Source organism: Perca fluviatilis, chromosome 17, assembly GCF_010015445.1.
Source record: "Perca fluviatilis chromosome 17, GENO_Pfluv_1.0, whole genome shotgun sequence".
Classification (NCBI taxonomy): Eukaryota; Metazoa; Chordata; class Actinopteri; order Perciformes; family Percidae; genus Perca; species Perca fluviatilis.
In genome coordinates this window covers 26,395,194-26,422,307 of record NC_053128.1, presented here as the reverse complement: position 1 = coordinate 26,422,307, position 27,114 = coordinate 26,395,194, and the positions used below count along the sequence as shown (strand labels likewise).

General features: G+C 39.3%; 3 protein-coding genes across 5 annotated transcripts in view; 1 reads left to right on the top strand and 2 right to left on the bottom strand.

Annotated features, from left to right (window-relative positions):
* Window positions 1-461: 461 nt before the first annotated feature.
* Window positions 462-9,208, bottom strand: dck (deoxycytidine kinase). The gene is made up of 7 exons (XM_039780875.1): window positions 8,998-9,208; window positions 8,247-8,362; window positions 6,238-6,431; window positions 3,896-4,043; window positions 3,609-3,724; window positions 1,920-2,019; window positions 462-707 (listed from the first exon to the last, which is right to left on the bottom strand). Exons 1-7 carry the CDS (start codon window positions 9,110-9,112, stop codon window positions 681-683), a joined length of 816 nt encoding a protein of 271 aa, XP_039636809.1. The 5' UTR covers window positions 9,113-9,208; the 3' UTR covers window positions 462-680.
* Window positions 9,209-10,395: 1,187 nt separating this feature from the next.
* Window positions 10,396-20,198, bottom strand: LOC120545651 (MOB kinase activator 1B). The gene is made up of 6 exons (XM_039780191.1): window positions 19,874-20,198; window positions 18,522-18,688; window positions 16,222-16,315; window positions 14,717-14,850; window positions 12,672-12,835; window positions 10,396-12,537 (listed from the first exon to the last, which is right to left on the bottom strand). Exons 1-6 carry the CDS (start codon window positions 19,885-19,887, stop codon window positions 12,460-12,462), a joined length of 651 nt encoding a protein of 216 aa, XP_039636125.1. The 5' UTR covers window positions 19,888-20,198; the 3' UTR covers window positions 10,396-12,459.
* Window positions 20,199-23,406: 3,208 nt separating this feature from the next.
* tnpo1 (transportin 1) overlaps window positions 23,407-27,114 on the top strand; it is a 29,090-nt gene continuing 25,382 nt past the window's right edge. For 2 of the 3 annotated variants that reach the window (XM_039779909.1, XM_039779911.1), the window contains exons 1-5: window positions 23,407-23,567; window positions 23,717-23,842; window positions 25,499-25,574; window positions 26,149-26,298; window positions 26,684-26,790. In XM_039779909.1, coding sequence (XP_039635843.1) covers window positions 23,738-23,842; window positions 25,499-25,574; window positions 26,149-26,298; window positions 26,684-26,790 — 438 coding nt within the window. In that variant the 5' untranslated portion in view covers window positions 23,407-23,567; window positions 23,717-23,737. The remainder of the gene's footprint in view (window positions 23,568-23,716; window positions 23,843-25,498; window positions 25,575-26,148; window positions 26,299-26,683; window positions 26,791-27,114) is intronic. The other variant, XM_039779910.1, reaches the window with a different exon arrangement.

Below are 27,114 nucleotides of genomic sequence, written 5' to 3'. Positions count from 1 at the left end.
ATCAGGGGGTCCGGGACCCCTAGGGGGTCCTCAGAGTCAATACAGGGCGGCCTTCAAATTATTACGTTTTTTTCAAAAATTTTAAAGTCCTAAAATGAATCCAACATATTATTAGCAAATACAAATCCCCACTTATGATAGGCTTACCTACCTATAGGTAGTCACTAGCCACCCACAGATACATATAAAATCATGCTAATTATTACAATTAAGCTAATTTTAATTTTTTTTTTTAAATAAATTTATAAGGCTTCAGGCCGCCCTACACGTACTTGTAGTCCCAGTTTATTATTTTACTTCATGTTATACAATATATGTAGTAGGGGGTCCCTGCTCGGTCTCTCTTTCAGGTAAGGGGTCCCTGGCATAAAAAAACGTTGAAGACCCCTGTACTAGATAACCAAACACTCAAAATGATTTAAGTAGGTCAGGTAATTTGAGGACAAATAGACACAATCTCATTGCATTTGCACATTGAACATTTATAAATACACAAGAGATGTAAGAAAATGCTAATAAAGTTTAAAAATTTTTAAAAACAAACACTGGTCAGATCATTGTATGGTCTTACAGTGTAGAAAAATCAGTCATTGTTGAGTCATTTCATTGTAAAAGTAAGACACCCCATCCACCTTTTCTTCCTTTGAGCACCATTTATATTTTGCATCTCCAAGTGGTCTTCACAATGTGCTCAGGAACTCTTTCACCTGAAAAAGAACCAAAGCAGTCAAGTGGTTAGCATTAGTGAATACCAACATCAGTGACCGGCACAGCTTTCCTACTCTTTGTTTAGTTCCAACTTCACACCAACTTAAAAAAAAAATAAATAAATAAATAAATAAATAAAAAAATCATATAATTTGTGCAAAGCTTTGTGTGGCTAACTAGTTCTTGTTAATGCCTTTTGAATGGCAGTGCAATCTCTAAACTCGCCTGTGTTTACCATCAACATTAAACTGCTACACAAGCAGCTCCTCAGGCCTCATTCCCATACAGTAAGCGGAAAACCTGTGTGTGCTTTACATAACCTACCCCCAAAACGCATTTTAAAAACACTTGAGTCCAGGCCATTTATTCCTTTAAAATTGGGGGTGGGGGGAGTATCCAGATTCTTTACTTGAGTAAAAGTCCCAATATCACAATTTAAAAATGCTCGGTTACAAGTCCTCCATTGAAAACTTTACAGAAGTAAAAATACACAAGTATTATCAGCGAAAAGTATTTAAAAGTTTCAAAAGTAAAACCTTTTCATTATGGGGGTAGAATGGCCCCTCACTGCAAAAAAAAAAAAAAAAAAAAATCTCCACCTTATAAAGTACTTTTTGTCTAATAGTCTTATTTTCAAGTGAAAACAGGCAACATTTGAACACGTTTCCAACTCTTCGATCTTTTTTTCAAAAATGCAAAATATGCACATTTGTAGTTCTTGAAACAACTTTATTTGTAATCGAAACATGTTTCAGATTTTTCCTTTATTCCTAAGAAAACGAGACTTGGGCTCAATGGACAACAATTACCTAAATCTTTCATTGATCGATTTCATACATCACTAGGTTATTACTGATGCATTAACATGAAGGTAGCATTTCAACGTTGCATCTGGTGGGGATGGAGCCGATTTTAACTACTCTAAAGTTGTGTAGTTTTTATGTAAAGCAATACATTATATTTATGTCACCTTTTTTATATCTTTATATAAAACATTAAGTCAGTAATAGTGACTAGAGCTGGTCAATAAATGCAGTGAAGTACACATGTGCATATTTTGCCTCTGAAATCTAGTAAAGTAGAAGTAAAGTACCATGAAATGGAAATACTCACATACAAGTAATCCAGCTAGTGGGTTATAATATAGTAATACAAACCAAGGGCATTACTTGTCCATTTTAAATCTTTGACAAGGTTTAACGGTCACTCACCTTCTCAATCATGTCAGCGTTCTTGATTTTATTCCCCTTAAAGTCTTCATTTACATCTATTGTCAGGACTGGCACGTCGCTGAGATACTCAAAGTCCATGCTGTGGGCCACGGGCGACATGGGACACACAGTTAGTGATGCTTAAGCAACATGAAAAAAGGATGTGGTATCCTGGAAATCAAGTCAGTTGTCAGGTTACTTGGTTCATCTTTGTGAGGAAACCTACGGCTACGTTCACACCGCAAGTCTTGATGCTTAATTTGGATTTTTTTTTTGCTCAGATCAGATTTTTTGTTTGGCTGTCCCCATTACCTTTTAAAATGTGGCGTATAATCAGATTCCAGTGTGAACTGTTTGCGGTTTCAAACCGACCCGCATGCGCAAAAGAACAATAACATGACATCAGACGCAGCACGCTGTTGCACTAAAGTTAGGGAGGTTATGGAGGGAGTAAGCATTTTCGCTTTCATTTTAAAAGGTTTGTGTGATGGCAGCCGTAACATTAATGAGCAGGTGCTGAGGAGGACAAGAATGAAGAGAAAGAGAGCCAAATTGGCTATTTTTTCAAAAACAGAAAATCTGACTGATTGGGTCTGATTCAGGACCACATATGGAAGAGGTCTAAATCGCATTTGGAAAAACAAATATCTGATCTGGGCTAGATTTGAGTGTTCATACTTCTGAAGTAGTCAAACCTGGTCACTTCATTTCCCAAAAAAAAAAAAAAAAAAAAATCAGATTTGGGCCACTTTTGCCCACAGTCTTAAAATAACATTTCACACCCAATGGACCAAAATAAATAAATAAATAAAATAAAACTCATTTCCAGCCTCATCCATTCTTGGAAGATGTAGATTACATGTACGCAAAACCCTTTCAATCTCTATATTTGCCCTCAGTTGGTGCATTAATGGGGTCTTTTTCTAATGGCCACGATTGTTTAGGATTAAGCAAAGTTCCCACTACAAGACTTTCTTTGTACTGTTCACACTACGCAACTTGCTGTCACACTACCTGACTGACCGGCGACAGGGGAAATCACACACTACAAGATCTTTCACTGGGAGGAATCCCAGAGTCTAGTCTAGTCAAAAACACACGCGAGAAGTGACACGGGACATGGTATAATACCATACACCAGAGAGGACGTTTGGATGTCTGCCAGAAATAAGCGGTTCAAGTTGCTGGTGGCTGATTTGCAGTATTAACACAAGGAAGAAAAATAAAAGGTGCTTTTAGGCGGTGGTGTTGTTGGAACACATGTTCACAAAATAGCCTGTTTCCACACACCTTTACTATTTATAGACCGTTTCCAATATGTGCAACAACAACTTTGGTCCGTGTTGCAATACAACACATACATTAAAGTACAGGCGGCCCCTCCCCCTGGTTTCCCCTCAACCCGTGTCTTGCTCTCTCATTGGCTGGAGCTTCCTGGCAGAGTCCCAGACATCTCCAGATATTTAGCGGCTATACGTCTCGTGATTTTAAACAGTTCAGATATCGTGTTCGAGCACACGCACGCGAGCCAATGGCCAAGGGGGAAATCAGTACTGAAGTCGTGAGGTGGACACTCGCCATAACAAACACCCTTTTTCTTCTGCAATACAAATACATTTGAAGTCCTCGCACAAATGCAGCTTCTGATGCAAGAGTGCCATAACAGTCTGTGTGTATGTGTGGGCTCACGTCATGGTCTTGTGCTGCAGCCAGCTCTCATGCTTAAAGTGGAGTTTCTCCAGATACTCCAGCGGGATCTCTTGCTCTTCTTCTCTCCCTCTGAGGTGCAACCGCTCTAAACATTTCTACACACAAACCAAAAGGAAATTGACATCTTTGTGATGTGAAATTTCAATTATTCTGCAATTGTCAAAAGTGAAAACATCTCTATTTTCCGCAGCGAAATCATTCCATTCGGATGTAATTTTATATAACAATATAAGAAAAGAAGCTAAGGAGACTGGGAGAAAGAGTACCTCCGGGGAAGCTCGGAGGTAGATGATACCGTCCAGCTCAATGTGCTTGCCAAACTGGCTGTGCAGCCAGCCGTGCCAGTCCTGGTAGATCGACCATTCTGTCTCATTCAGACACTCACTCTCATAGAGGTTGGCTGCAAAGATGTACCTGGAAGATGAGAGGGGGATTAATGGACAGATTGTAACTTAGAACATATAATCAGGGTTTCTACAGGTTTCACCAAGTCAAATTTAAGACTTTTTAAGACCATTATGAATGCAATTTAAGACCTATATCACTACATAAAAAAAATAAAATAATAAAAAAAAAAAGAGTCAGATGTCAGAGTCTGGAAACATCGTCCGAAACAATTCCGATTAGAATAAAATAAATAAAATTCTAAAGCGCGGCAGGAACATTTCAATGAGCATTAGAGGTAGCGTTACATGGACGTAGGAAAATTAAGACCTGTTCAAAATTATGTAAGACCTAGAACACAATACTTCAGCGAATCTAAGACGTTTCAAGACCTTACATTTTGAAATTGAAATTTTTGACTTTTTAAGACACCGCGGTAAGGCTGGGTGATATGGAGTAAAGTATCACGATATTCTTGACCAAATACCTCGATGTCGATATTGCATGGTTGACTATTGATGCTTTAACAAAATGTTATTTACACAATGAGATTTTTGATAAATAATCACCAGAAATGATTTAATGACAGTGTGTAAAGGTAAATAATAGAACAGCTATGGTAAGTCTGGTAAGTTCAGAAAATGACACCACTTTACTGAAATGCAGCCTTTAAAACCAGGAAAAGACAACACTTACCATATCACGATATCCAAAATCTAAGACGATACCTAGTCTCATATCGCGATACCGATATATTGCCCAGCCCTACACCGCGGAAACACCGATATTAAATAAGGACCATATCAGTGTTAAGTTTAAGCTGCACATTTACATTACTGCGGTTATCTTTCAAAACAGCAACAGTAAACTGACACACTGTAAAAATGATAAAGTAAAATAAGTTTTTTCTAGCATTGAAAAGGATGAATGCAGAAATGGTGGGGCTGTAACTACTGTAGAATATTAGCAGTTAAAGTTGTATTTTGTGCTCATAAAAGAGCTGTGTGCAGTCATTGAGGAACTGGTTCAAGGAAATGTCTCTGACACATAGAAGGTTAAGCTTTTAACTATAGATTAAGCCTTGTATGGCATAAGAGGGCATTGTGTACCAGACAGATAAGCAGAAAAACAGGAAAGACAGATAAAGTTAAGAGAACAGACAAGGAAGTTGCACCAGACAAGAGGCCCCGACCTTGGCGTGTGTGTTCTTTGAAGGCAACAGTTTCTGCCTAGAAACAAGGAGACACCCCCTGTGAAGGGAGGATAAAAGCCGTAGAGAGAGAATCGATCAGAGTTCATTCGAACTAAGATCCTGGTGGACCGGGCTCTGACTTGGTGTCTGTTGCTAGGGAAACTTAGACTCCGTTTTAGGGTCTTGTAACTCTTATGCTGGACTCGGTAAACTTTGCTTAGGGCCTCATTTCGGACAAATTCCCACACTACCCATTCATTCATTAATTCTTCTGATTAACCTGCCGATTGTTTTCTTAATACAATAGTGCAAAATATCAGAAAATTGTAAAAATGCCTATTACAATATACCAGAGCCCATGGCGTCATTTCTAAATTGCTCCACAAATATTCAGTCGACAATACTACACATTAAGAGAAGCTGGAACAGGTTACATTTTGCTTGATAAATGACAACCATTATCAGAACTGCTATCGATTAATTCCGACAAATTCCTTCAACATTAAATCAGAAATTTTCAAACATTGTTTTCACCAAAAAGTAACAATGCTCACAGTGACGGATTACTACGTCAAGAAACCTTTTGATATTAATGAACGTCCGTTACATTCAAGCCATCGCCAAATGAGTTGCTGCAAAGCTAATTAAGACAATCAGCTCCACACAACTCTCTCTGGATTTCTCAGTATGGCTATGTTCAGAAGATTGTGGCATCAGAAGCTCAAGTGAAAATAATTACCTCTTCTGAAGAGTCAGTCATGTTTTTTTAATCCTCCGTGTCCTCCTTGCATACTAGCAACTGCGTGGACAAGGGGTGGGGGCTGTGCGCGATCACGGAAGGCTTGTATCATGTGGATGCGCTGACAGTGTTGTCCTTACTTAGAATGCCTCATGGAGGAAACAGGAACTACGCACTATAGCTTTAAGTCTGCTGCACAAATCGATTTGTATACTTTGATTTGTATCTTAAACCTACACCTTCCCCAGAATGAAATGTTTATTTATTTTTTCCGTCAGTTTTGTCACAGATACCTGTCGCTGTAGATGGACCGCTCGAAGAACTGCACAGGATTCTCAGCCTCTCGGAGCTTCCCGTTGGCTGACCTGATCTGAGCACGCACCCGGCTGATGCAGGCGTAGCTCTGGAAAGTGTAGGCCCACCTCTCCGGTTTCTCATACATCATCCGCAATACATTCCCTCCACTCCTCTGAGATGTGGTCAGCTCCTGGGCCATAAGGGATAGGGTGAATTTAAAACTGTATTAAGTGAATACCTCACTCTTTACATCAACACATCTCCTGCAATTATAGCTTAGTGTGCAGTCCAAAATTACCTAAGTACCGCGTTGGTAAAAACGTTCATTGTAATTTGCAATGCCTGCTTGATATTTGCAGACAGTATATCAAGCTCTTGTCTTTGCTGGCATCTGCTTTATGTAGTTACTTAGGCTGCAACTAAAGATCATTTTCATTAGAGCTGGGCGATATGTAGAAAATCAAATATCACGATATTTTTGACCAAATACCTCGATATCGATACCGCAACAATATCGTAGTGTTGACTATTGGTGCTTTCACAAAATATTTACACAATGAGATTTTAGATAAATAATCATCAGTAATGTAGATATAATGACTAAGTGGGTAAAGGCAAATAATAGAACAGTTACAACAGTCTGGTAAGTTCAGAAAATGACATCACTTCACTGTAATGCAGCCTTTAAACCAGGAAAAGACACTTATGTCATAACACGATATTACAATATCCAAAATCTAAGACGATATCTAGTCTCATATCACGATATCAATATCGATATATTGCCCAGCTCTAATTTTCATTGATTAATCTGCTGAAGTAATACCGTTTGACTGATTTTCCTACTTACTATGCAGTTTTTCCTATGAATGCAGCAATGAATCAAATTGTATCTTTAGCTTAAAATAATAAATTACAACATCCAAGACCAACAATTTAGGCAGCCTATTAAACACACTATTAAACACCTTCACAGCTCTGCAAAAAGTGTTTGTCTTTTGATCAGCAGAGGGCGCATGATCAAACTACTGTAGTTGTGCCAGCAGATAAGCCTTTAGTTAGAGCACTCAACAGTTGTACATACTGATAATACCCCTGTGTACACTGTACTCCAGTGTATAGTGCACTTTTTTTAACAACTGTAGGGACAAAAGTGTATATCTTTGTGATGATTTATGACTTTTTTTTATTATAGCTTTCATGTAAAAGAAAAAATAAATATAAAAATGTTGCTGTTCTTAAAACGGGTCAAGCTGGAGTTCTGGAAAACAATTTTAATTTTTTTTTTTTTTTTTTAAGTCAGTTTTCTTTGACTGTAAACTTAATATATCGGTGCCCTGGACCGTTGGTCAGACAAAGGAAATACTATGCACACTTGTATTTGTGCTCTGCAATATTGTGATGTCAATATTTCGCTATTTCCTAGTGTTTTGGGAGACTGAACAATTAAAATCGAGGAAATAACTGACAGGTTAGTCAATGAAAATAACCGTTAAATGCTGGCTCAAGTAAATCAACCTGAATATCCTGCTTACTGCCAGACCCACAGTAGCAGTGATGTGCGTGTATATTTAGGCATGTTGAACCACTGAAAATGAGCTTGAGGGTGAGGCCTGCAGTTGTGTGGGAGGTTTGAGATGTGATGGCATTTGTTCATCTGTCCAGAGTGGGACCATCTGTTCTTCTGGGTGTGTGGTGGTGCAGATGGCAGCTGCACACTAAATACAGATGAAGACTCGCCCAGTTATCTTTATGTGTACAGTGCATGTTGAGTCAGTGGTTTTGAGGATTGCAGGACAGGGCATTCATGAAATTCATCCCTGATTTATAGTGTTGGCTAATACGCATTGCACAAACACACTGTTTGCCTTCAACTGGCAACAATCAGATGTTTAGATGATGTAATAAAGTGTCTGTATATGGGTGTCAGCTGACTGAATGACATTACTACATTTCAAAAACTACATTTCAAAATGCACGAATGCTGTACAGTGTATGTCAATACCTCAAAGTCACTGCCCTTTGTTTGGACATTGCACCATCTGGCGATTGGCTCTGGTACCACCTCCCAGTCCCCGTTCTCCTGCTCCAAAAGGCGCACAAAGGTAGACTTGCCCGCCGCTGAACACAAGCAGAATCCGGAAATTGTATTTTAAAAATCATATCGAGTACGACACGTAGCAACACAGTATGCAGATATATTAGCTACTGTTCGCATTAGTTGTTTAGTTTAGTAGAGGCAGTAACTGGTATGTCAAATGGCGGCAACACTTTATTGTTAAAAGAAACGACCAAGAAAACCAGTTAGCACTGTCTGAAAGCCCTACGTTAGTTAACTTTGTCTAACGTTACCTTAATGCCAACTAGCTACGTTAGCTTGCGGTTAAGGTTATTTCATACAAGTCAAGTGGGTTTTATTGTAATTTCAACCATATAGACAACGTTTCACCATGGATCAAGTGGTGTTACATATTTAAACTATATAAAAACGACATTATATAAAAAACGACATTCGAGACAGGCTACATTTAGTGCACACACATAGACATTATAAACATAAAAGTGCAATTACTACTTTAAGTAGGGCATTTAAGACAGACAAGGGACAGGACAGACAACAAAAGACAGGAAATAATCAGTAGACTTGTAACAGAGCAACAGGGCATAAGCAGACTTGTACAGTCTATAAGCTTAAGATAACGTTAGCCTGTTGTGTGAAATAACGTTACCGCTTTTACCACAATCGATGCACTCACCAATGTTTCCCTCGATTGATATCCGATGTATCCTCTTCTCCATTGAATCGTTCATGGAGACGTTCATTGAATCGTTCACTGAATCGGGACACGGCCTCTTTGAAGTTAATGACATTTTCAGCGAATATATATAAAAAAAAATACTTTCTTGTCAATTAATGCGGATGTTGCCGCAGCTGCTGCTCCTTGTTGTTGTTTAAAGGTTTGGCGGCAAAACACGTCAGGAAGTGGCGGTTTGCGCAGCTGTGCCCTCCCAGGAAGTAAGCAGCAGCTGCTCCTATGGCTGCTCGCCCACCCCACGTGTCCCCAGCTCCAGGCTGCTCTGTTTAGATGTTGTTGCACCTAGTGGTGGAGTGGAAGAAGTACTTAAGTAAAAGTAGTAATACTATACTGTAAAAACAAAAAACTCAACAAGTAAACGCATTGCATTAAAAAATGAAGTTAAAAGTATACGATTTACTCCTCGACGCAGCGACCCGGGTTCGACTCCGACCTGCGGCCCTTTGCTGCATGTCGACCCCCCCCTCTCATTTCTTCAGCTGTCCTGTCAATAAAGGCCTAAAAATGCCCCCAAAAATAAAAGATAACATAAAAAAAATAGTTTATTTGCAAGAACATACATGAAGTATACTTATTCTGCATTATGGTCACTGTCAGTGTTGTATCAATATGTATGTTTTGTATATCAAATAATTAATAATTAATATATAATTAATTTGAAAAGTAACTAGTAACTACAATTGTTAAATAAAAGTTGTGAAGTAAAAAATACAATATTCCTCTCTGAAATGTGGAGTAGAAGTATAAAGAAGCATTAAATAAAAACTGTGCTGATGTACCTCAAAATCTCATTGAGTAAATGTGTTAAGTTACTTTTCACCGCTGCATTTTGGGGTGTGTGTGGGGGGGGGCAGAAGTACCAATCCCATAAATTAGAATTACTCTACCACAAGTGAAGTCATGCATTAAAAATGTCACTTAAAAGGAAATGTACACAAATACTGGCAACAAAACATACTTTAAGTATTGCAAGTTAAAGTACTCATTAATCAGAATGCTCCGTCACTTATATTATTGGATAATTATTATAAACATTTAAGCAGCACTTTAATGTTGTAGTTGGTTGAAGAGGCTTTTATATTTTATATTATACAAGTGCCAACGAAACATTGCATTATATTTTGTAAACTGTGTTTTTTTGATGTAATATCTTAATGTGAGATGCATCTTTATCTGTGAAGATAATGTAGTGGAGCAAAACGTCCAATGTTTCCCTCTGAAACGTATTGGAGAAGCTGTGTAAAGTAGTATAGAATAGAAAAACCTAGTTCCTCAAAATTGTACTCAAGTATAGTATTTCAGTAAACGATCTTAGTTACATGGTAAACATACAATTCATTCAAAGAGTCAAGACCACCTTTATTTGCCTTGTAAACAGCATAAATCAATTCAGTAGCATTGAAAACCTCTACCAAGCAATTATTTACAAACAGGTCATCAATTATTACAGTCAAGGAGGAAAAACTGTAGGCAATAGGCTATGTTATGGGCATTTCATAAAGGATGACTGATTTTCTATTACATTTTCAGATATCTGGTGAGCAGTAACATTCATAATAGTTAGCTAAGGAAGTGAAAAAAAAAAAAAAAAAAAGATACTCAACAATTAAAACAAACAAGATTTAAATATCCAAATGGGGGAGGGGGGGGAAGCACCCTCTGAAGACTCAATGCATTCTTTAAACCAAAAGCTACCACTCCATGCTCGCTGAAAGTTAGCGTTAAGACCGGTCTAACCCTCAGTATTTACATGTTTGCATTGCAAGTATTACACCTCTCTGACAAATTATATATAAAGATATATAAAATGTTCATCTCATCGTTCTTTAAACCAAACCTAAAAGAGAAATATATTTCTAGCATACACCAGACTTAAAGCACTATAAAAAGGAAAATTAATATTAGATAAAGTATGAATGAGCCAACTGGTAAACCTTTTTTTTTTTTAGTGTTGGGTCAATTATTGCATAGTAAACTACACTTTGAGATTAGGAAGGGTACATGCATCTGCTGTTTGAAGCACAGCAACAAACAACTCAGACCATACAAAAGCATAAGAAATCTCACTTGTGCCTTAGAGCCAATTTTAGAGGTTAAGCAATTCAACATTCATTTGGGGAAATATAAGGGAGGAAATCAACTATGATCAGTCACATGATACAGCTTCTCACAAAGCACAGTCTATGCAGAATAAAACATTCAGGCAAAAGAGGTCAGGAAAATTGTTCAAAGTGCTTTATGGCTAGTGAGATAACAAGGGATGCAGCATAATCCAATTCAAAATGCTTGTATTTTTTTTAACAGTGGAGGTTGTGACTTTAAACAGGTCTCTACTACTATTTGAGGACATTTATATACAATTTAAGGTTTCAGATCCCTTGAAGACTTTTCCTAAAAAAAAATTTCTACTTCAAGTTTTGAGGGAAAAAAACTAGTATTCAGGAACATTTGACTAGAAAACACAAAGTTTAGTTCATTTTTAGTCCCTGCTACAATATGACAATATTCTAGCCTCACTTCTATGTCCTTCAACACATTCATTTATCATAACCTGCACACAACACTTGGTAAAGCGACTTTCTAACTAAATAAGAATAAGGTTGGTGAGGAGTATGATTTTTTTTTTAAAGAGAAAATCATTTTTGAACCAAGTTGCAGTACAAATAGAAAAAAAAGGGGCGCAAGAAGGAATTAGGAACCACAGAAACTTAAAGGGAGGTGGTGTGGAAAATTGAATAATGTGTCAATCAAGTCAGTGGTTTATGGCCTTTATCTTCTTACAGCTCTCACTGTTGATATAGGGCAATTATGAGCCATGCTAGGCACTTAGGATTATTTTGTATTGACAGATGTGGGCTCTTACAGATGTGAAAGGTAGCAACCCAGATCCTTCTAAGTCAATTAATGAATAAATAACTAGCTCGTGCGGTGACATTGGCTTAAAGGCTTGGCTTAAATTCTTCACCAACAAAGCCCTTCCATTATTATACAGCACTTTACTTACACACCATTCTTCCCTGCAGGCAAGAAATGGGAATCTAAGAGCATGGAAATGCCTCATTCTCCTGTAAATCAAAGTGGAAAAACATTTTTGTGCAGTAAAATAGAAAACTTATGAACATATGTCTATATCATCCCAAATGTAAGCCATGACTGAATACTGGGGATCTTTCCATACAGCTAATCCAATATGTTAGTCTGTGGTTTCTTCATTTAAGTGTGTAATCCCTGATAGCATTAGTCCTGGCGCCTTAAACCTATCAAGACCCTTCCTTCTTCCTGGCCTTATTAAAAACATTTCCCCAAATGGAAATATAGTCTATACTGCATACATACAGCCAGGGTGGGGTGGGTATCTGTGCAAAAACTAGGAGACCAATAAAACAAGGATTACGTTGCTGTTTATCTATCCTTGGTTGTCAGTTTTTCAATCAGCTCCTGAAGTGGGACCAGCTCTTTCCTGTCAATGAGGTTGAACTCCTGAGAAAGACAAAAGGTAAGGGAGCAAACATAAACAGAATATCCGCTGTATGCAAACAATTTATCACTAATATACAGTACAACTCAAGTGAAAAAATACATAAAAGTCAATATTCACATGTCAGATTCTTTACCTGAACAAAAAAGATGAAGTGTTTGAACGACGTGTTGAGGTGCGCCTCCTCTTGCAGCTGCATCACAGAGTCAAAGTGCTGGTGGTAGATATGAGCGTAGACCCTGAACAGGCGCTTCAGAATGGTCTTTGCCACGGACATAAAGTTTCGCTTAAAGGGGACACCTTGGGAACAAGAGGGTAAGAAAGAAAAGCCGTTATTCAGATTCATCCGTTTTGTCACTGAAACCTGAAGATTCTGAAAACATACAACCTAAGACATAGACAACACGTTCAGTGGTCACTTGATGGAAACACACAGGTAAAAGGATCCTTAAGATGTTTTGGGAGTTTCAAAATACCCTAATATTATATAAACACACACTGAACAAAATGATATACGGCTTATTTCTCTCAAATATTGTTCACAAATCTGTCTAAATCTGTGTTGGTGAACACTTCTCCTTTGCCGAGATAATCCATCCACCTCACAGGTGTGGCATATCAAGATGCTGATTAGACAGCAGGATTTTTGCACAGGTGTGCCTTAGGCTGGCCACAATAAAAGACCACTCTAAAATGTGCAGTTTTACTTTATTGGGGGGTGTCAGTATCTGGTGTTATGGTTAGGGTTCATCCCTCTTTCGCTCTCTCTCAACCTGACTGCAATTCATCGTCGTAACTGACTTGAGTGGGCGAATGCTCACATTCGATGGCGTCTGGCACTTTGGAGAGGTGTTGAACCCTAACCCCAGATACTGACTGGTTTTCTGACCCCCCCAATACAGTAAAACTGCACATTTTAGAGTGGCCTTTTATTGTGGCCAGCCTAAGGAACACCTGTGCAATAATCATGCCGTCTAATCAGCATCTTGATATGCCACACCTGTGAGGTGGATGGATTATCTGAAGTGCTCACCAACACAAAAAACGGGGGCAAAAACAAAAGTGTTGTTTGTTCAGTATATGTTTTACAAACTGTGCTTGGTTTCTTCAGGCATACTGTAGCTTAAATACAATAAAAAGCATTGTGAGGATTGACAGACAAAACGTTAACACAATCAATCACTAACTGCGCATGACTTTTCTTTTTTTCCTTTTTCCGATTACCTATTGCTACAAATCTTGATAAGTCCTAAAAGCTCAGAGCAATGAAGGCAGATGCAGTATGTTTTCTGACACAGCCCGATTTAAGGGAAGTGCAAACAGTGATGAGTGCAACACACTTGATGTAACAACATGCTCATCTGTAGTTAGGAAATGTTGATGTCACAACAGCTCTCTACACCTCAGGTGTGCTGTGCAGTTGATACAGTAAACAGTTGGGAGGCCAGACGCCTGGTGGAGGGATTCTTCCTACAGTGTAGACAGAGCTACAGTACAAGTCCACATCAATTATTCAAAAAGAAGCTGGTGACCGACAGGACAAGGAGTACTTGATTAAAAGCTTGCACCTAGGGCTGGACATGCACATGGCCCACTCTTCTAAGTACTTAACTTTTTCATTTGGTCACCAGACTGGACTATTCCGGGAATATTAATAATTTAGAGGTTAGAGGGTGGAATAATCCTGTCAATGCAAATGTAAAGGCCAAGGAGTTGGGTCTTGTTTTTTTAAGATGGTGCAAGGCTTTGAGGTCCTCCTGGTACAAAATGGATACCAGTTATTAGATCTACCGATTGTGGAAAAGGAAGCAAACTCTTTGTACTCCTCACACCTTTAGTCACTGGTTCTTTCCACTGAGATGTACAGAGAGATAGAGGAGACATTCATTTGTGCTGGCTGCCATCCAACTCTACTAAGGCTCCACCCTAGACTGCACAAGCCTCTGCTAGTTGGGAGGTTGAGAACGGTATACAGTTCTTTTCAATGGCCTTCTACATTGTGAACCAGAGAAAATTCTGGTTCACAATGTTCATCTGGAGGGATTTGTGAAATATCTAATTATTGGATATGTAAATAAGGAAAACGGACACTATGTAGGTGTGCTTTGGTGCCGACAACTCAGATGACGTCCCCTAAGGAGAAAAGATGGCTTTGACAGGATAGAGAGAAAAAAAAAATACCGATCTTCGAAGGGAAAAGCGTCTCATCATCAAGCTGGTCTTGCACCCAGGTCATGAGGTAATCAATGTACTTGGGAGCAGAGCATTTTATGGGCTTCTTGATGTTGGTTCCATCCGCCCAATGGTACTCATACCTACAGGAAATGTAGATGGACAAACATTAGATTTTTATGGATTCCATCTAAGTTCACACTCATTCACCACGGACGTCATTTAAATGTACAACAAAATGGTATTTCTGCCTTCATTTTCACTGCCCAATTTACAAAAGCATTTTGGCGCCCCCCAAAGAGGTTTGAGCCAGCCCCAAAGCAAAATCACCAGCACCGAAATGACAACAATTGAGAATAGAAATAGTAATTCAAATCCTCTCTAAATGTGTTAAAAAGAGCAATTTACTAAACAACCGTTGAACAAGCAGAACATAAACTTGAATATGAGAGCTAATCTCAGTCCGGACTCCTGGGGATTTATCACAAAATAGATTTTAGAATTTTTTTTTACTTAAGCATAATATACATTTTGGTTTACCAAATTGTAAGAAGTAACAGGTAAATGCATAGATTTCTGTCAAATAAGGTAACACAGACTGATTGCCATGTGTAGTCACCCCTCAAAGACCCATTCTGATCCAGGAAATACTCTGAACAGGCTGATGCAAGTCACCAAACATCACTCTCATAAGGAATCTTTCACCCTTGCAGAAGTCAACATAAATCTTGTGAGGCGTTTTCTCTATGAGACACTAGCATGTAAAACATCAGAGAGTCTACTGATCCTGGCAGCAGGAGGCCTAGTCTCGCTTTGCCAGACCCCCCCCCCCCTCCAAAGCGCACTGGAGGAGAGTCTGGCTTCTCCACATAGCATTCAGGGTTGGGAGGAAAGTGTGCTGTGGTTTATTGGCATTTCTTTAAACCAATCACAATTGTCTTGGGCGGCGCTAAGCACCGGAGAAAAGCAGTGGTGCCGCTGCAAAATAGGCTCGGAAGGAACTTGTTTTGATGGAACACGTGTACGTTTAAAAGTTGCTTTAGTCGTGCAACAGAAAACTCAGATTGGGGAGGCTAGCTAGCTGTCTGGATTTACCTTGAAGAGATCTGAGAAAAGGTTAACCACAGTCCTTATAAATTGATCGGAGTTTAAAATGCCAACACAAAGGAAGCCCAAGGCAACAGATATCCGGCCTAAATGAGTGAAATCCGGCGGATTTTCCGGCGGCAACGGAGCAATCCCCGAAGTGGAACGTCAAGGATATAGACTACAGGAGGCCAGACGACTAAGGGGCCTATGTTAGGTGTTTTACTCAATGACGACAACAAGCCTGTTGCATTTTGAATTTGAATATAACTTCAATTGTCACATTTGATGCCGATTAAAGTTGTTTTGTCCCACTGACAACACCCCTACCCCAAGGCCTGTTGAGCCTTGACAGAACAAGAGGAGTGAAGCAGAGCTTGTTGGTTGGTTTTATTAGACTACAAACAGGCCAACAATGATAAACTTACTTAGGACCAGCAGACATGACTGGACAGCTTTCCTCTGTGCAAAAATCTGTGATGGTGCCATACAGCATATTGATCTGGTTGAAGAAATCCACAGCTGAAAAAAAAAAAAAAAAAAGCAAAAGGGAACTTATTTAAATCAAAAACGTACATGGAACAAATACCTTGTGTGCCAATGAAAACAGCTGGCATCAAGTTTCCCCACAGCCCTTTACCACCCCCACTTCACTGCTATAGTCCAAACTGTAAAACCAGTGCACACTCCAGTTATCAGGAACAAATGGTGTTATCGGTCGTTCCCAGGGGCATAGTGCCACCAACTTTGGCTTTCCATTAGTTGGAGAGATCCATTTAAAAGGGTTGGCAGCATTAGTGTTGGTGCTCCATTTGCCTATCTCACAGGAAAAAAAATACATATTGGACAGCTGATGTGCAACATCCTGTTTAAGAAGACACCAGTTTCTTTTTATGTTTGAGTAGGTTTTCACAGTCTTCAATAAACATATTTTTGCCCAAAACGGCTCGATAACAACTTCAAAAATGACGTAAGAAACATATTTGACACTGCTGATTTTAGTGTTTATCCAAGGTAAGCGGTTACAGATAATGGAATGAACGGATGGTTCACAAGTGTTTATGCCACTAAAAGTAGTTGAAGTTAGATGTGATGCTTGCTCATGACCAGTGAGGGAGAGCAGAATTAGAGGTACTCTTACTACAGAAAAATGCACATTTCAAGGCAAAACCCTGCTAATCTTTCTTATTAAAATTGTTATTGTCCATATATGTCACCGATGACACACAACGCCTGGCTGCGAGAACAGGAAAAACATAAATAGATCAGGTCTATTGCTTCTGCCATGCTCTCAACTGGTCGACACGTTCACCATGACAGGTGCCAAAGTCATCGTCACCATGACCGATTTTCCAAGGACCTGGACTAACATAGAGGTGTATGCAAAACGACAGCAGGGCTACAAAACATCAGAGATGCTCAGGTGATACAGGTAAACTGCTAAGAGTTGTTCAATCAAAATAAAGTGAAAACCCCTGGTGGCCCAATGGTTAAGATGCATACAATGTAACCTTCCCGGTTTGATTCTGGCCAGGGACATTTGCAGCATGTCATAAGCCCCTCTCTTCCTCTACTGTCACTATCCATTACAAGCTAAATGCCATACAAAAAACAGGAATCTTAAAAAAAAATGAAGTGAACTGCTTCTTGTGTACAGAGATCACGAGGAGAGTCATAAACTTGGTAGGGAGAGGAGTTGTTACAGCAATTTTATTCCAACTTCCCCTTATTGTGCAAGTTAAAAAAGCTTTTGAGGCATTGACTAACATTCATCCATTTCCACTAACCCCTTAACGAAGCTAGAAAATGAGTGAACTCGATACATTAGATTCTCTGTTAACATTGTGTAAAAACACTGGATAAAAGGTTAATATTTTGGCCATTTTACAACATAGGGTTACGCAATGATATGCAAGTTGTAGACCCTCCACGCTACACACAAATAGAATATACAAATATTTAAATTAGAATAAAAATAAAATTAAATATATACAGTTACTAATAAACCTATATACGTAGACTTTGGTTTAGTTGGAATGAGGGAAGTGGTAACGTGCAAATACATCAACAGGAACAGAAAGTTCCATGTCATTTATTTATGTCGATGGTTTCATGTTTTTTTGGGCTACAGAGGGTTCCAAAATGCATCCAAATGTTCAAAGAACCATGCAATACAGTCCAAGAGACTCAAATGACAGTATATCAGTCAGTCAAATTCAAGAACTATTTTAATGATGCATTCACTCATTTATTTTGTGACCTGCATTACACCAGTGTAAAAAGAATGATCAAATCCAAATTCAAATCACTTAACCGTATACTGTCGTAAAATGGCTAAACAAAAACTTAACCTAACATGCTAAGACAGTGAACATCTTAAACCCTAAAGGCACTCTAACGCTAAAGTAAACACGGCTCTCGCAACACAGACAATAAAGTCTATTTAACATTCACAGTGGTTTTTCAAGCATGAATGCACATGGACTTTAGAGGCAATGCCAAAACTATGTGCAAGGGAATGCCAACCCCTGACAGTTCACTCTCAACGGATTATTAATGTGGACTAATTGTGACTTCAGGAACAGGACTACAAGGAAGCATGCAAACGTTAGAACTAAGAGGGCAGTGACAGACGTAAAATTAAAAAAGGTGTGTGAAGGGGAAGTGACTGCCAGAAACCTGAATCTAAAAAGGGTGTGTCAAGGAAGGGGGTGAAATTGGTGCTTACTGTTGACTGCGACCCACTCATTTAAGTCTTCACCCTCAGGCAACATGACTGCCATGCGCAGGTTTCCACTTCCCAGTGTAGCTTCTGCATGTTTCAACAGCTCGTACTGATGTGAACCCTCCGGGATATTCTTCTTGGGCTTGAACGTCTTGGATGACCGGTTTCCACTGTGAGTCACATTTCAAAGAGGAAGAGAAAATAGTGTGATCAATAAGGAGGCAGTCAGATATGATGACAAATCATGAGTTCACAGTGCCCCTAGGTGAGGGACTTTTTCTAACAAAAAAAAAGTCAGGATCTTCTTAAGAGCTGACAAAAGAGTTGAGCTTGCGTTGACTTGAAGTGTTTGGCAGAATCAGAGCGGGGGACCACCAGAACAGTATGTCTCTCTGTGTATAATGAGGCCATTTGGAGAGGTAGTGTATAAATCCCTCTCACTGCCCCATTAAACAAGAATGTGAGTCATCACAACATGCTAGGTCACACTAAAACGGTTTTCCTTTATTCAGAGCTTTGCCATCTATTAAAACTAATCTACATCAAAGTCGACATTCTAGATCATTTTTATAAAAATACCAAATTATATATACTTTAATAGGGCAAGAGAAAATGTGGTCTAGGCCTACTCTGTCCTGAGATAATTTAACTGAAATAACTTGTGATTTGACTCTCTAAATAAAATTGAATTGAATTATGATGGCACTTTTACAGGGTCAAATAAGTTTTAATCCATTTCCAATATTTAAAACTGGGTGTTCTAGAAGTAAAAAGTGGTGACCTACTCTGTAAATGCTTTTGTTGTTGAGAGTTGGGTTTATAACTCGTCTCTTCTTCCTCCATTAACCTAAAAATACATCCTCATCCTCAGAGGGCGCATTCAACCCTCCGCCCTTTGATTGCTAACGTTAAATATCAAAGACACAATCTTGTTACTTTTATCGTCAGGCAAATCGTCGACTTTTTGCGTCAGAGATGGATTGGTGCGTTCTGTCACACCGGGGCTAGATTAGCCCGTGGCAACAAAGTGTTCACACCAGGAAATATCCAGGCCAGACTGACCCCTCTCAGTTAATATTTGCTCTGGGGTAAATACAATTAAGCTTTAAGTTTTGAAGCACAACCCTAATACCTGTACAAATAATCTACTATCAATGCCGAAGCTAATTCTCATAAAAATCTACAAAAAGCAATGTGAATCATTCGCATACATTCATAGGTGAGTCCAGCAAATAGTCTTAGCCCGTATTATGCTATCGCTATTATGTAGCCCTATAAGGCTAATACTAGTGATATTTCCCGATAAATCCCAGTGGCAATGCAAAATAAGCATTCATGACACAATTATTACTCACAAAAGGAAGCTCATGTTTCCCTGGGCGGTAGAAAATCACTCTCTTGGCAAATAGCTAACAAGCAGAGTGAAGGAGGCAGACCAAAGGGATTGCAGTGTTTGTTAAAAACTATGAAGTCTCACACGTCCTCGGTTCTTCTCGGACTTCCTTATGATGTCCTTGTGAAAAACCCGAAATAACTAGAACCGTAGCAGAATTAACAAAAAATATCTACACGTTCGTATGAAAGAAAAATAAATTAAATTTATAGAAAAGCCGGTCCACGGGATGCTGCTCTGTACGCTGAGAGGCAGCAGCGTACTGAATGTAATGCTAACTTCTTCATTGGGCGTCCAAGGCAGACAGCAGTTCTGTTGTGTGCTGCCATCCAGTGGAACAAAATGGTCAACACAAGACTTCTTCTTTGGATTGCATCCTATGGTTGCATCCTTAAAGATGCACTACTGCCATCTTCTGGAGTTAAATTAATAATCAGACTGACCTGCTATTTCGTTTCACTTTATGTATGCCATATGGTTTGAAATGTTCCTATGTTTTAAATCCAAAAGTGCACGCATGAGCATATTTTCTGCAACAATAATATAATTTCTAAGCAGAAATCCTTAATGTTTACAATAAAATATCTGAATTATTGGGCAAAACCAAAAAAAGATCATTGTTTTCACCACATCCTCTCCAACATTTTGATGAGGCTAAAACATTACATTAGGCTTGTTGAATGTGTGTAATACAATAGAGGACAATACAAACATTACAACATAATATAACTTATATAAATAATATAAAATATATTTCTGTAATAATGGTGTAAGAATAGCATATATAGTTGTAATGTTGTCTATATAGTATTCACTAGTTGTTATTAGATTCCATTTGCCAGCTTTCAAAATTGAGCTAATGCTCTATTAGTAGTAAAAAAAGAAGAAAAAAAACGTTAGAAGGAAATTGTTATATTTAGAGAATTGATAATAATAATAATAATTTGTGTATTAGACTTTTTCCTCACAGCTGTTCTGTCTCTGAACATAAAGGGATTTGATAATGCGCATATGTCAAAAACCCTTTGTTAGATTATAAACCAACCTAATGGAGATTTGTGAACATTTGAGTGATCTGTCTAGCACTAGGACCACTCAGCCGTCTATAACGGTATGGTCTCTATGGAAAGCCAAGCAGTTCAAATAAATGTGATTTCTAACACATTAACAGGGTGTCCATTAAGTAAGGGTTAATGCCCGACGAGGTGTCCATTGTCAGGTATTAATGGACGACGGCGAGGCGTGAACCGTCCGACGCACAGAATGGACACCCTGCAGCCAATCAGAATCGAGTATTCACCCAGACCATGGTATAAAAAGTGATGTAGGACACCTACTAAAGGAGTTCGGTGAAACTGACTGTTTACTGTTCTATATGAATGCGCTACATTAAATCAAAAAGGAAATGTGGATTTATTATTTCCAAATCGTCCTCTGAACACCACAGGATGGCGCTAAAACACACAGGCTGCAAGAAGTAAGTTATACTGGCCCTCTGGACTGACTCAGTTTCACAGCGAATAACGTTATCTCACATCCCGTTCACTGTTCAGCTCGCTGCTTCAGGCTGCGCCGCTGCAGCCGACAGTAACGTTACACATCGCGGATCAAATTCTTCGTAAAAGTCGTTATATTGTTTTGGGGACAATGACATGGCTGGATAGCTAGCTTGTCTTGTTGTTCAACATACTGTCAAATTATTTTTACTGATTGCCAACTGTACACAATGTTATTGACGTTGGATCTTGCTAGCATAGCGTTAGCTTTCTGGCTCGTAGCTAAACTGAAGGGTTCTATCAGCTGAGCGACTATATAAATATCTCCGGTTGCTAAAGGGAGTGGTATCTAAGGTTCTTCCTAATTCCTGGTGGAGAGAACAACATTTGCATTGCATAAGAACCTGATGGATGGGAATGATTGTTCCAGGTATTAGTCAAACCGTCGAAGCGTAACCAGGGAACGGAGTTATTGTTTGGATAAACTTTAGATTTCGATTGTAAAACTAATTAAAATATGAACTAATGTTTTAAAAATGTGTTATTTGGCAAGTGACCATAGTATAAGCGGGTTAATGCCCTTCGAGGTGTCCATTGTCAGGTATTAATGGACTTCGGCGGAGGCAACCGGTTCACGCCTCGCCGTCGTCCATTAATACCTGACAATGGACACCTCGTCAGGCATTAACCCTTACATAGACAACGTTCAAACAACATGTTGTCAGTGTGTTGTCAACATGCTTTTTGTATTCTTTTGCGGGGTGCAAATGTTCCACCAGAACAGGTTCCTTCAGACTATTTTGCAGAGGCACCGTCGCTGCATCCAGAACTTAGCGCCCCCCAAGACACTTGTGATTGGTTTAGAGAACAACCAAGAATTGTCTTTTTCCTATCCTAGAATGTGGTGTAGCCAGACTTTACTCCACAGGGCTGTGGATTAACGTGTTGTCAAAGTGTTGTTAACATGTACAAAATTAACATATAAACAACACATTAATAACACATTAACAACACTTATACCATGGTCTGGGTGAATACTCGATTCTGATTGGCTGCAGGGTGTCCATTAAAAAGTGATGTAGGACACCTAGTAAAGGAGTTCAGTGAAACTGACTGTTTACTGTTCTAAATGAATGCACTACATTAAATCAATAAGGAAATGTGGATTTATTATTTCCAACTCGTCCTCTGAACACCACAGGATGGCGCTAAAACACAAAGGCTGTAAGAAGTAAGTTATACTGGCCCTCTGGACTGACTTTGTTTCACAGAGAATAACGTTATATCACATATCTCAGCTCGCTGCTTCAGGCTGCGCCGCCGTGCAAACGACAAAAAAACAGAGGATTCCAAATTCTTCGCAAAAGTCGTTATATTGTTTTGGGGACAATGACATGGCTGATAGCTAGCTTGTCTTGTTGTTCAACATACTGTCAAATTATTTTTACTGATTGCCAACTGTACACAATGTTATTGACTTTGGATCTTGCTAGCATAGCGTTAGCTTTCTGGCTCGTAGCTAAACTGAAGGGTTCTATCAGCTGAGCGGACTATATAAATATCTCCGGTTGCTAAGGGAAGCAAGTCGTATCTAAGGTTCTTCCTAATTCCTGGTGGAGAGAACAACGTTTGCATTGCATAAGAACCTGATGGATGGGAATGATTGTTCCAGGTATTAGTCAAACCGTCAGGCGTAACCAGGGAAACGGAGTTATAGTTTGGATAAACTTTAGATTTCGATTGTAAAACTAATTAAAATATGAACTAATGTTTTAAAAATATGTTATTTGGGAATTGACCATGGTATAAGCGGGTTAATGCCCTTCGAGGTGTCCATTGTCAGGTATTAATGGACTTCGGCGGAGGCAACCGTTCTCCCCTGCGCGTCGGACTGTTCACGCCTCGCCGTCGTCCATTAATACCTGACAATGGACACCTCTTCGGGCATTAACCCTTACATAGACAACATGTTGTTTGTGCGTTGTTACAGTTAATAACATGTTAGCAATGACGTATTTTTGAACCGCCTGGCTTTCCATAGACACAGGTTTTTCAACGGATGTGCCTGCTGTAACAGGCCCATGTCTGAAAACCCAGACAGACGGTCGCATTTCACCAGAAAGTCAGCTTCACTCGAGAACGTCGGCTAAGACAAGACAGGTAAAAGCATTTCTGTATCTAAAATGATTTTATGTGCATAGATAATGTAGCGATAACGTGTTCTCGTCTCTTAGGGGTAACGCTATGCGTTAGTGAGTCGTTTGATAACAAATCCTCCGTGTCAGCCACTGTTATTTCTTTATCCGCAGCAGCAGTAACGTTGGAGCAAGATGGAGTGTGAGTGGAAGCCAGACGAGCAAGGACTTCAACAAATTTTACAGCTGCTGAAAGAGTCTCAGTCGCCAGATACGTCCACACAGAGATCCGTCCAGCAAGTATCCTTTCTTAAACCAGACATGGATTAGAATCACCTCTATGATTATAACACATGTTTTGTTAGTTGTTAGCGCTTAATAAATGTCAGATAGACTCAACAGGCTAGCGAGAGCTAACGTTAACACTAGCCTGGGTGGTTACCGTTATAAGAAAGCAGGTACGCAGGTGTTGATGCTTTTTGACTCTGATTAGCTCAACATGCTACTCGCAAAGCAGGCCGGGCCGTGCCGTGCTGAATTACTCATGGCTGGCCATTTATAACATTATAGGTCGGTGAATTGTGCTGGGTTAATATAACGGGGTCGCTACTCTATCTTGATCCAGCAGTTAATCGCCTCCATATAGCTAGGCTACACCCTCACTTTGCATTATGCTCCAGCAGAAAAAAAAGAAGTCAACAGCTTCATGCAACACTCCTGTAACGTTATATCATCCCTTACCTAATACCGGGCAAGCGTAAAGCTAAACAGGTTATTCATTTTACACGTGAGAATAATTGTACAGTGAAATGTCAGAAATGATGATAGACAGGCGTCACCATACATCCAATTAGTGTCTGCTGATTAGCATAAATGATCTTACACTATAAAAAAAACAGAAAAAGTAATGTCGGGGTGTTCCACTAAAATGTATACACAAAGCTTGTGTGTGGGAAGAACATGATGTATAAGCATAACATTACTGGTTTTGATGCATGCACAAGGATCCAAAAATTTACATTTCTCTTGTGACAGGACAATGAAAAAGAGATGTTAGCTACAATTGAAATCTGAATAAAGTAAATCCTCTCACAAAACTACCTTGATTAGCATTAAAAAAAAAAAAAAAACCTGGATAATGCTACATTTGTTTAACCCTTGTGTTGACTTCGGGTCACATTGACCCGTTTTCAATTTTTGTTTTAAATCACAAAATATGGGACGTAGAAATAAGCGCTGAAAATGTGTAGAAGAAAAATTTAACAATTTAAAACGTTGGAAAAAGCAAAAACAAACTGTGAAAAAAAGGCGTCGAAAAAGGTTGATGGGAAGACAACACAAGGGTTAAGTTTTTAACACCACATCTGCTCCATTTCATCCAACATAGAACTGTTAGGATTCATTCACACTCAAACCCCCTCCATCTACATAATCGGCAAACATTAGACCTAGACATAAAATATAGTGGGACTGGCAAAACCAGGTATGAAAGCTGTCTGGAAGACGTGTGGCTAAGTATTTATAGCTGTGTAACATTTAAAGTGCATTGTAAATCTACACTGTTGTCAAATGCAAATGTGTTGCAGTATATTCAACAATAACAGAGAACAACATACATTTTTTTTATTCTTTATTGATAAATGACAACACACATTAATCAACATTTCTGTAAATGTGCCAGTGTTAGCCAGCTGGCTAATTAGATTTTATATATGTTATAGCCTAAATACGCCTGGGTACGTACAATATTCCATCACGTCCCCCTATGCACCCACTGCCCTGACACATACACACATCATTATACTGTTACATTACACCACCATATGACCACATGAACCTTTGTATCTGTTTTTGCCATTACTACCATGTAACACACTGCGGTGATGATGTGCTAACAACCTTTTCACATGCCATACATACAGTTAGCACCTTGTCTTCCTCAACCACTTTTCCCAGAGACTTGAGCAGCTGAACCAGTATCCAGACTTTAACAACTATTTGATATTTGTTTTGACAAAGTTAAAATCAGAAGGTAAGTTCTCTGCCTTGTCTGTTTCAGTGTGTCATTTTTCTGTATCAGTACTGTGTTCCTAGATCATCTGATGGTACTGGACAGTGTGAACGGCAGACATTTTTATGTAACTGCTCAGCGACAGGTCTGTTTGGCCATGACTCTGGTGACCCGATGGCATGTCTGCCACAGATGATGTGGCACTTGGAATATGGGTCACTCTAATTTTAAACCTAATTCCTGGCACCACTCAACTCTTGGCCTGGCTGTCTGCACAGTAGATGACCGAAATGTTAAGTGGCGTTAAGACATTCTAGGATGCTCTTACTTCAAATGCGACAAGCCACAATTAATTAGAACCGAAGAGAATAATAAGTCCAGATATTAGTTACCAATTTACAAGGAAAATACATTTAAATACATTGTTTGAACAATAAGTATTTCATACTAATAGTTCTTGTTGCCGCACATCATTTCAGTATGCAGTTTTTCCATTTAAAGCAAGACTACGTTTATGTTCTGCTGCATGCTGGTTTGAATGAAGGCAATAAGATCTTGTGATCAACAAAAATGTTTCTCCCCACCCCCTTTCAAGATGAACCAACACGGTCCCTAAGTGGGCTGATACTGAAGAACAATGTAAAAGCCCACTATCAGAACTTCCCTAATGGCGTGTCTGATTTCATCAAGAGCGAGTGCCTCCAAAACATCGGAGACTCTTCGCCCCTCATCCGGGCCACCGTGGGTAAGTTACATCCTCTGGGTCTACTCAACGTGATGGCTTGCTTTAGAGATGCGTGTTTATATCTACAAAAGGGATTTATCTCACATTATTTGTCCCCGTGTAGTTCTCTGGTGGTGTCGATTATTAGTATTATTTTTTTTTTTTTAAATCTGCACACAGCACATACTGTCACTTTGAACCTACAACTGAGTACATCAGTTATGGTAGTCTCGCATAGCCATGCCTTTATCTCCACAGTGCTGTGTCAGCACTGGAGTCTATCTACACCAGCTTATCATTCTGGGTTGTTTGTATTTCCTTGTTTTGGTTTTAAACACTAAAAAAAGCAGTGTCTGTGCATTGATAGTAGTTTTGTCAGTTTAATAGTTAATCTTTCCCGTGACAGGTATCCTCATTACCACCATCGCCTCCAAGGGAGAGCTACAAAACTGGCCGGAGCTTCTGCCTAAACTCTGCCTGCTGTTGGATTCCGAGGACTACAACACATGTGAGGTAAGGATTAACGTGGGAGTTGTAGGTGGGATCCCGCGATTGTGGGATTTCCTGCTTGTCAGTCGGGGGCCTATAGTATGTGGGCGCATCTTTTAGACATTAAACTGTACTAATGATGACAGAAAAGATGTCCCCATATAGACATTAGTACTGGTATATGGCATTAGCCTGGAAAAACCCTGCTCTGCAAGTCAGTCTGGCCAAGATCCCATTCAAGCCCATTTCCGATTTTTCCAAATGGAGGCACCAATCACAACCATCGAGGCGGGTCTTTACACAATGACGATAGCGCAGCGACGGCGAGCAGCTTTTTGTTTACATTCA